The sequence below is a fragment of the Trachemys scripta genome, chromosome 3, assembly GCF_013100865.1.
Source record: "Trachemys scripta elegans isolate TJP31775 chromosome 3, CAS_Tse_1.0, whole genome shotgun sequence".
In the NCBI taxonomy this organism is placed as follows: domain Eukaryota; kingdom Metazoa; phylum Chordata; order Testudines; family Emydidae; genus Trachemys; species Trachemys scripta.
Genome location: NC_048300.1, coordinates 104,022,578 through 104,033,730, shown reverse-complemented (window position 1 = coordinate 104,033,730; position 11,153 = coordinate 104,022,578). Strand labels below are relative to the sequence as shown.

Sequence of the window (11,153 nt, the reverse complement as noted above, 5' to 3'; positions counted from 1 at the left end):
ATAAAGCCATTTTGTTTGTTTTTGACCATCACTGCACACTGAATGGTCCACAATGATGCCCTGTTCATTATTCTACATGCTTGGTAAATTTAATTTTGGAGTAGAATCTAAAGATTAAACACACACACACACACACACAAATATTTCCCCCTGAAATATTATTGAAACTGCTACTACAGAAGAAATTATTACGAAGATACAAAAATGGTTTCCTTTAAACAATATGGTCTTAAAAAGAAGTAAATGACCCCTCAGACTGTGGGTGGTGCGCCTTTACCAAGTTGGTTATATGTTACAAATTGGTTGTGATTGATGTTCACTTCTATACCAAAAGGTTGTTGTTATTCAATAATCTAATTAGATTTACTCTGGATAAAAAAGACAAAACACAAACATAAACTTTATTAACTCTAACTCTAACTTTCCCTTTCTAATTTGTGCGTGTCTTTCATAAACAGAATCTCTAAAGGTAACACTGATGATCTGATTAGGCTATCTACAGCTGGAATAAGAAGATAGTGGAAATGGGCTAAGGTTTTCAAATGTCTATCAGTGTAATTAAGCAACAAAATGATAATGCAGATATCGGGAAAATCCACGCTAGTCTAGACTATAAACAGAAATTATTCACCATTCAGTCATATAATACCTTTTACTATATTTGTGCCACTATGCTTTACAATAGAGTATACATTTGTATTTAATTTATGTTTGCCATTTGGAATACTGTTCTGGCTATGCGTTTCTCACACATTCTTATAGCATAACAGCTATGAAGTAAAGAAGCAACAGAAATATTTCAGTATTGTTGTTTCTGGTCAATATACTGATTAATTTTACAAAAATGTAATTAGAAATATTCAGTAAGTGGATTTATGATAATTGTTGGGTTCAGCAGAGCTGAGTGAGTAATTTATAATAAATAATTTGTTAGATTTCACCTCTCTCTTCCCCTACATGAAATGTTATTTCTACATGAGGAGGTTCCAAACAGCTCTTCGTGAATATCTGAATCTCAAAATTTGCAATATGTTGGTAACATAAATTACAGGATATTTTCTTTGTTTGGATGATTTAACTAACTAAGCAATACAGTATAAATTTTTGAATCTTACAATCAAACAAAACTTGAACTTCTTGTTGGAAAAATATTTGAAAATTCTAAGTTAAAGTTATTTTTTTGTATGTATTTGTTAGCGAAGTTTGATTACTTGAACATTTGTGGAAGCAAACAAAAGAGGGTTACAAACCTGTTCAATTCAAAAATCATTTTTAAATTCTTACTAATATTCACTGAACTTGTTTCCACTATTCATTTACTTTTGCTAACAAATTATCCTATAGTTTAAGACTGTAATTTTCATCCATTCTTCAGAGGATGTGAATATCACTTATTGAAAGGTTCTAATTTACATTGTATGGAGATGCAAAAGTCACACTGTCTGTTTTACACATATCCTTCCCATATCTTATTATCTGTGATAAACCAACATGGTATTTCGTTCCCTTCTTATACATTTTCTCTACTTTGAGCTGGGAGAGGTATTTGTGCCTTTGTTCTAGTTTCTGCACACTGAATTCACTTTGTTAAGCTGCAACATTGTGCGACAGCATGGAAACAAGAATGCCACAATGAATCAAACATATAATAGAGAATGGGATATATAGGCAATGATGCACAACGTGATGAGAACTTGCCAGTCGTATATACACCTTGGGAATGCTTATCTAAGAGGTACAGGCAGGATTGTTAATATACCTCTATGGTAGAATATCTATATATTGACTGGTGAACAACAAGGAGTTATTTTACTTATAAAGTGGTTTAATGATTAAAAATTACTTTTATAAATGTAAATTTCAGAAATGTGTTAAATATTTTCAATAGAAAATAGGTTTCTTTGGAACTAAGAAAATGGGATGAACCTGCAGAAAGAGGACGGAACCAAAAGAAACAGTATTCTGCCTCTGTTTATGGATTTCCCTGCATCTCTGTCCTTCACTCCCCAAAATGAGACATGTAATGTAATAGACCAAGTCAGTGTAGATTCCTCTTCCCAAATCACCCGGAGGGAGCAGGGACTGACAGGAGGGACTTAACTCCTTTTGAATAAAAATGTCTGTTGCTCAAGTAAGGTTTGGATGTGGCATATTGCTCTGTTTGGTGAAGAGGCTTTATGGTACCAAATGTGTATGCTAATTAGGAAATTATTACATGGATTGAAAACTTCTTCCACCAGTTATATCTTAGGTTTTATCTAAGCCATTTGATAAATAAGAAATTTTACAGAACTAGGAGTTTTATTTTGAAGTTATATATACACGTGTTGTGGATGTTGTGTTGCCCAAGACTAAAGCTGAATGCCGATATCTAAAAAGTAACTAAGGGGGATAGTTCTCTATAAATTCATCTTCATACTCATGCTTCAATATCTATGTGCCTATGGTTATGTTCCTGCCCCCTTTGAAGTAAATGGGAGCTTTGTCATTCATTTCAATAACGCTTTGCTATTGACTTCAAAGAGAGTAGGAACAGGCCCAGCATTTAATTGACAAATCATGGGGATAACTGGATCTAGGCAACAAATTTGCATTGAACACCATCTGAAAACACAGTTGTTTGCCTAGGGAAAGGTTCTGAACGTTCTGTATTTTATAAAAAAAAAACAGAAAAAATTAAAATCCATATTCTACAGCTTATGGTCCCCTTCTTTCAAATAATTACCCCATGTGGCGCTGGATATCTTACTTCTGCTTCTGTTTGTTCACTGTGTAGAAGAGGAGTAGAATCTGGTACTAATTCAGAAGACTGTTCCTTTTCATATTCAGCTAAAAATATAACACATGATTCAATTCACCATTATGTTTGTCATGAAAATGATGTAATCAAGAATGAAGTTAATAAAAATGTGAATGGTAGTGATATTATTATTATCTAGTTAACACTGAGACATTAGCTTTGCCAGTCAGAAAACATTTTTCACAAATTTTTTTCATTAGAACTTTTCCTTTTTTAATTAAAATTTTCAAATAAACTCTAGTCTTTAGCATAGTTATGACCACTACAATCATAAATGCTCAGCAAATGTTAAAAAAGGATTAGACATTTATATGAGTAAAAAGTAGCATGTGTGGTTATAGCAACTATATTTTAAAGGCTATCAAAAAGTACCATGCTCACTGCTAGTAATGTATAATACAACCGAATAACATAAGAGGGTCACCAGATGAGGTAAGGACAGATCTCCTGAAGTTATTTTGCACAGCTCGCGAGGTTTGTTATGAGATTTATTTTTCACCTTTCCCAAGCAGTCAAGGTTGCTGCTGAAGATTAGATCCCAGATATCAACCTTTGGGCTGTTCTGGTTATGGAATTTCTATGTTCTAAACACCAGTATCATCACTTATTTAGAAAAGAAAAAATAGATAACTGTAATTCTTATTCTCTGAAGAGATAATCCCAGTAGATTTCTACCCTTGAATCCATGCTTCCAGCACATAGCAGACAGATATCCCATAAGTGGAAAGTTCTGAACCGATAGGGAACCCCTAGCAGCACTGTGTGCATCACTATGCCAGAGGGGCTCCCTAGGCTGCTCCCTATGTTCTACAATCAGCTTTTAGTTTAGTTATGTTTTGAGATTCAGGCTGCATCAGTGTTCTATAGAAGTTGTTTTTAATAGCTAGGACCAAGTGGCAAATTCAGAGTTTGTACCTGGGACTGCTGTTTTAACTGGCATTCCTCTTTTAAATCCTTAGAAAGAAACTGAATTATTGGGGAATGAGACATCTCCACTGGAGTGGGGAAAGATTGTGTAACTTCAACAGGTAAGTTAATGTTTAGGAGCCTGAGATGGCGGAGTCCAGGAGCTATTACCAAGTAGAAGTCTCAGATGCCTGTGAACTATCTCGACGCTGTGGGAGCCCCAAAGAGCTGCCAAGATACTATGTGAACCAGGTGGTTGTGTGCGGGGGGGAGGGAGGAGGCGGTGAGTGAGGAAGGAGGTGGTTGGTAACTGCAAAGATACTGTGTGAACTGGAACGTGAGACTGCAGTGTTGATACTTTTGAAAAGTACAAAGTACTACATGTTAACATGCTATTTTATACATAATTTCTGCATCACAGTAAGTTCTTGATATGTCATGTGTATTGTATAAACATATGTATTCAGATTAATAAAACAGAATAGCATGGTAAAATCTTGGACCATCAGTTAAACCCACACCGGTATACCAGGAAGAGAGCAGTAAACTTACTTTCACCAGCCACATAATTAGCTGGAAAATAGCCTTGCTGTCCATTTGCTAGGCTGCCAAACCACCAGTTATCATTATCTTTGTATAACACTTGGATAATGTCACTGCGATGGATGGTTAGCTCATCTGATCGATGCGCTGTGTAGTCATAAAGAGCCACTACCTAAAAGAGAGATAAGACCACCACATCTTTATCACAACTGTGCCACAGAGAAAAAAGCCCAACATTCACTTCCTCTTGCAGAAAAGCAGCTGAAACCAAAGCTGCACTTTGGTAAAAGCTGAGGCTGTCTCAATTTTTGCTAATGGGATCAGGGGTGGTGGGAACGCAGCAGGAGAAGCAAGATAAAGGACTGTGGGATTGTAGAAATGGTTAAGAACATTCAATACACTAAGATTAGCTTCAAAACAGCAGCTGCTAGTTTTATAAGCAATTGACTTGTTAAGCAAAACAAAAAAAAAACCCTTAGTACATTCACTTTCTCAGAATTGTTACACCACTTTCAGATCCAATTCTGTGTGTGTGCACACTAAACATATATGTTTGAATAAATACTTCAACAATGTGACTGTTTTACTAGATGGAAAACTCCAATGGAACAATTTCATTATGAAGCTTTATTCTGATCCTTTCATTTATTTGTAATGTTTTGTTTTGAAACAAATATCTGTTATAAACATTTGTACATTGGGTCCACATATTATCTACATAATAAAACCATTTGTCTTTGAAACATACTGCACTGCTGCATCAATACTTCCACTAGAAAAAATGTTAATAGGCTTCTCCCATCTTTCATAATACATAGAATACACAACTACCAATCACAGCCTTTCCGACTGCCCTGAAAATAAAAATACCATGGATCATTTCTTATTTAGCTTCCACAACTATATGATCAGGGAGTGATTTCTGTCCCATTTTGACCAACAAAGAGTAGAAAAGAGTAAAAACAATAGAAGAGGTCTGAACAGATAGGAATCTCCACCCTCCCCAAGACATAATTATGTTATATTTTATACAAACTATTTTTGCCACCAAAGCATACCTGTATATCACAAACAGCAACCAGGGATATTAAAGAAATTGAAAAGGGAATGCTTCTATATTCGTAAGTTTAGCATGGTACTTTGTGATTTGGCCAGCCTCAAAGCATTAAGATCAGCTTAGCTACTATTAGACAGAAATCTATCCAAACTTTCGCTTAGCTGCCACTAACATATCTAAGGCCTGGTCTACACTACGAGGTTAGGTTGAATTTAGCCACATTAGGTCGATTTTATAATGAATGTGTCTACACAACCAAACCCGTTCCGCCGACCTAAAGGGCTCTTAAAATCGACTGCTGTACTCCTCCTTGACGGGGCGAGTAGCACTAAAACTGACCTTCCTGGGTTGAATTTGGGGTAGTGTAGAGTAGCGCTGTGCAATTTGATGGTATTGGCCTCCGAGAGCTATCCCAGAGTGTTCCAATGTGACCACTCTGGACAGCACTTTCAACTCTGATGCACTAGCCAGATACACAGGAAAAGTACCGGGAACTTTTGAATTTCATTTCCTGTTTGGTCAGCGTGGCAAGTTCAGCACAACAGGTGATCATGCAGTCCCAGAATTGCAAACGAGCTTCAGCGTGGATCGAACGAGAGACACTGGATCTGATTGCTGTATGGGGAGAAGAATCTGTGCAGGCAGAACTCTGAACCAGCAGAAGAAATGCTGATATATATGCCAAAATCACACAGGGCATGGTGAAGAGAGGCTACATCAGTGATGCACAGCAGTGCGCATGAAAATTAAGGAGCTCAGGCAAGTCTACCAAAAGACAAAGGAGGCAAACGGTTGCTCTGGGTCAGAGCCCCAGACATGCAGCTTCTATGATCAGCTGAATGTCATTCTGGGGGGGACCATACCAGTACCCCAACACTCTCCATGGACACCTGGAAGATGGCAGCCTCAGACAACATGGATGAGGATCTTGTGGATGAGGAAGAATGCGCAGCAAGCAAATGGAGAATCCATTCTCCCCAGCAGCCAGGACCTTTTTCTCACCCTGGAGCCAATATCCTCCCAGGGCCTATTGTTCACGGACCCTGAGAGCGGAGAAGACACCTCTGGTGAGTGCACATTTGTAACGACACTACAGGGGTTAAAAGCAATTGTGTTTAATGTTTGATTTGCCCTGAACAATTGGGATGCATTCGTGGCCAGTACAGCTAATGGAAAAGTCTGTTTACGTGTCTGGAGATGCATCGGGAATCCTCCAGGAACATCTCCATGAAGCTCTCCTGGAGGTACTCTGAAAGCTTTTGCAGAAGGTTTCTGGGAAGGGCTGCCTTATTTCGTCCTCCATGGTAGGACACTTTACCACGCCAAGCCAGCAGCAAGTGGTCTGGAATCATTGCAGCACAAAGCATGGCAGTGAAAGGTCCTAGGTTTTGGTCGCATTCATGCAACATTCGGTCTTTATCTTTCTGTGTCAGCCTCAGGAGAGTGATATCATTCATGGTCATCTGGTTGAAATAGGGGAAGTTTTGTAAGGGAACAGTAATCCCCTCTGTTTGGTGATCCCCGACACATTAGACCCTGGGCATGCTGGACTGTTTGTGCTTGGCTAAAAGGGATCATCCCGGAGATAGCAATGCTGAGGGGAGGGTTGTACTGCACATTCACCCCAATACCGCAGCCCCTCCTTTTAAACGGCAAATACAACAGGCATTGGTTGCTATGGGGTAGGAGGGTGCTGCAGTTTGAAACCATTCCCACGTTATGAACGCAGAAGAAGCCAACCCCACATCCCCCGAATTCTGTTGCCCAGTCATGTGTGATGTGTCACCATTCTGGCAGGCGCTCAATGTAAAGGCAAAATGCAACCATATTCCTAAAACACGTGCTGTCTGCTGTGAATTGCTTGATTCACTGTGAAAGAGTCTCCCTTTTGTTCTCAGAAAAGTATCTTCTGTAAACGCTACTCTCCCTTTTTTCCAGCTGCAAATGTTTCTATGCTCCCCGCATCAACTCAGTCCCTGAGGTTATCGCAGATTAGAAGGTGAAAAAAACGCACTTGCAATTACATGTTTTCAGAGCTCATGCAATCCTCCTGCCCTGATAGGGCACAGCTGAATGCATGGAGGTATTCGGTGACAGCGGCCAGGAAAGCATACAGTGAGCGTGATTGTAACACATAGGAGGAGATGCTGAGGCTAATGGGGGAGCAAACAGACATGATGAGGCGTCTGGTGGAGCTGCAAGAAAGGCAACTAGACTACAGACCTCCGCTGCAGCCACTGTGTAACCACCTGCCATCCTCGCCAAGTTCCATATCCTCCTCACCCAGACGTCCAAGAATGGGGGAGGGGGGGAAGGAAGGCTTTGGGCACCCAGCCACTCAACTCCAGGGGATGGCCCAAGCAACAGAAGGCTGTCATTCAAACAGCTTTGATTTGTAGTGTGGCTACAATAAGCAATGTGGCCTTGTCCTTCCCTCCTCCCCCACCCCGTTATCAAACCCTTTGTACGCTTGGGCTTCCTTTTACTAGTCAGTGCTGCCAGTGATCTCAAGTTTTTTTTTTTTAATAAATAAATAATGAATGGATTCAGAACAATAGGGACTTTATTTCCTGTGCCAGCTATGGTTGAAGGCGGGACGGGGATCGGCTTACAGGGAAGTACATTCACCAAAGGGGGCAGGTTTGCATCAAGGACAAACACACACAACTATCACACCGTAGCCTGGTCAGTCATGAAATTATTTTTCAAAGCCTCTCTGATGCGCAGCGCGCCTTGGTGTGCTCTTCTAATTGCTCCGGTGTCTGGCTGTTGAAAATTGGCCGCCAGGCAATCTGCCTCAACCTCCCACCCCACCATAAACGTCTCCCCCTTACTCTCACAGATATTATGGAGCACACAGCAAGTAGCAATAACAATGGGAATATTGCTTTTGCTGAGGTCTAACCTACTCAGCAAACTGCGCCAGCGCCCTTTTAAACATCCAAAGGCACATTCTACCACCATTCTGCACTTGCTCAGCCTATAGCTGAACTGCTCCTTACTGCTGTCCAGGTTGCCTGTGTATGGCTTCATGAGCCATGGGAGCAAGGGGTAGACTGGATCCCCAAGGATAACTATTGGCATTTCAACATCCCCAACGGTAATTTTCCAGTGTGGGGCCTGGTCTACACTGGGGGAGTGAGGGGGGGAGGTGGGATCGACCTAAGATACACAACTTCAGCTACGAGAATAGCGTAGCTGCTGTCGACGTATCTTATTTCGACTTATCAAGCATCCTCATGGTGCGAGGTCGATTTCAACGGCTCCCCCGTCAACTTTGCTTCCACCTCTCGCTGAGCTGGAGTTCAGCAGTCAACGGGAGAGCGATTGGGGATCGATTTATCGCGTCTACACTACACGTGATAAATCGATCCCCGACAGATTGATCGCTACCCGCTGATCTGGTGGGTAGTGTAGACATACCCTGGGAAGAAAGTCCCTTCTTGCAGCTTTCCGAACAGCCCCGAGTTCTGAAAGATGCGAGCGTCATGCACCTTTCCCGACCATTCCACGCTGATGTCGGTGAAACAGTCCTTGTGATCCACCAGTCCTTGCAACACCATTGAGAAGTACCCCTTGCAGTTTATGTACTCTTTGGCAAGGTGGTCCGGTGCCAAGATAGGGATCTGCATTCCGTCTATTGCCCCACCACAGTTAGGGAACCTCATTGCAGCAAAGCCATCCACTATGCCCTGCACATTTCCCAGAGTCACTATCCTTCTTAGCAGAAGGGTATTGATTGCCCTGGCTACTTGGATCACAGCAGCCCCCATGGTAGATTTGCCCACTCTGAATTGATTCCTGACTGACCGGTAGCAGTCAGGCGTTGCAAGCTTCCACTTGCTTCTCAACTGTCAGGGCAGGTCTCATCTTGGTATTCCTGCGCTTCAGGGCGGGGGAAAGCAACTCACAAAGTTCCATGAAAGTGGCCTTATGCATGCAAAAGTTTCGCAGCCACTAGGAATCATCCCATACCTGCAACACTATGCGGTCCCACGAGCCTGTGCTTGTTTGCTGGGCCCAGAATCAGCGTTCCACTCTATCAACATGCCCCAATGCCGCCGTGATATCCTAATTGCCACATCCTGTGCTTTCAGGAACGTCTGTGTCCATGTCCTCCTCACAATCTTCCTCGTGCTGGCGGCTCCTAGCTAGGCTCTGCACATACTGCAGGATAATGCGCGAGGTGTTTGCAATGCTCACAAAAGCAGCGTACAGCTGAGCGGGCTCCATGCTTGCTGTGCTATGGTATCTGCACGGATAACCCAGGAAAAAAGGCGCGAAATGATTGTTTGCTGTTGCTTTCAGGGAGGGAGGAAGGGAGGGAGACTGATGACATGTACCCAAAACCACCTGCAACAATGTTTTTGCCCCATCAGGCATTGGAAGCTTAACCGAGAATTCCAATGGGCAGCGGGGACTGTGGGATGGCTACTCACAGTGCACCACTTGTGAGACGATGCTAGCAACGGTATTGAGGACTCACTCCATTGACCTAATGCGCTTAGTGGAGACATGCACGATCGACGTATAAAATCAGTTGCTAAAGATCGACTTCTATAAAAATCAACCTAATTTCGTAGTGTAGACATGCCCTAAAGGACCAAAGAAACCAAGTAACTGAATACCTCCCGCTCAATTATACGTCTCCTCTCCACATCAGGAAAAGCAATAATATGATCAAAACCAACACTGCCAGTGTAAAATTTAGATGGATGCAGCTTAAACGATCACATCCAGCAAGGGGTACTCTTAGAATACCAACTAATTGAGAAATGCAAGGACTTCTTGGAGATAATACTGTGAAAATCAATAGGTCACTTAAGGTAAAAGGAACATAACTTAAGGTAAATATTCAACAAAATGCACAAAATGAAAGGCAGAACAGAAAGTGCTGTGTATTTTTGCAATATCTTATAGTAAAATGTTTAGTGGTTGTTCAATATCTGAAAAAAATTACAAAAATCTAATGACTTGACAAACTTGCAACACGCTTAAAAGAAAAGCAAGACAAATCAAAAATTTAGGTACCATTATACCTTGAATTGTGATTGGTTTAGGGAAATTAGGGAATCCTGATTAAAAATAAAAGTGGAAGTTACCATTATTTTCATTATCCCATTAGAGATATCTGAATTAGAGCTGGGCAAATAACTGATTTTTTGGTTCGCTGGAAAAAAAAAAATTATGAACCAGACCCCAAAATTCCAAAAACTTTCAGGAAATCAAAAAATATGTTCTGGGTAAAACAAACAAACAAAAAAACCCCCATGTCCCTCAGCCAAAATGTTTGTTTTCCAGGCATTTTTAAAGGGCTAGATTTACAAAACAATCAGAGAAGGAGGAGTGATAGTGGTGGTGTAGATTAACATTTCCAAAATTATACATACAGTGTGGCAGGTATTGAAACAATAAACAATTGCATAATACGTACTATCTCTTGCACTGGTGTAGAATTATTTGCTCCTCTCATACATGATGTAATCAGAAGGTCATCACTCTAAAAGAAGAAATTATTTTAACACTAGCATGCAATATTTTGGTAAGGATAGTTTTCAAAATGAACACTTGTCATATACTGTAAACACAACAGTGTACTGTAATAAATATTAATTTTTGTTTTCCCAAAGCAAAATACAAGTGATATTGGATAATATTCCCAGCAGTATTGATTAAAAGTTATTTAGAAGAAGATTTAATTAAAACTCCTTTGCTATATGCACCTCACTGTATATAACTCCTTATGGTAGGGTTACCATACGTCCGGATTTTCCCGGACATGTCCGGCTTTAGGGGGCTCAAATCCCCGTCCGGGGGGAAATCCCCAAAAGCCGGGCATGTCCGGGA

The 11,153-nt window shown here is 40.8% G+C and overlaps 1 protein-coding gene across 7 annotated transcripts in view; it reads right to left on the bottom strand.

Annotated features, from left to right (window-relative positions):
- The window catches only part of AHI1 (Abelson helper integration site 1), a 184,167-nt gene that overhangs the window by 27,668 nt on the left and 145,346 nt on the right, over positions 1-11,153 (bottom strand). For 3 of the 7 annotated variants that reach the window (XM_034765595.1, XM_034765594.1, XM_034765593.1), the window contains 3 exons: positions 10,741-10,806; positions 4,259-4,421; positions 2,726-2,829 (listed from right to left, as the gene is read on the bottom strand). The exons of 1 other annotated variant lie outside the window; for it this stretch is intronic. In XM_034765595.1, coding sequence (XP_034621486.1) covers positions 2,726-2,829; positions 4,259-4,421; positions 10,741-10,806 — 333 coding nt within the window. The remainder of the gene's footprint in view (positions 1-2,725; positions 2,830-4,258; positions 4,422-10,740; positions 10,807-11,153) is intronic. 3 more of the 7 variants (XM_034765596.1, XM_034765597.1, XM_034765598.1) reach the window with 3 other exon arrangements.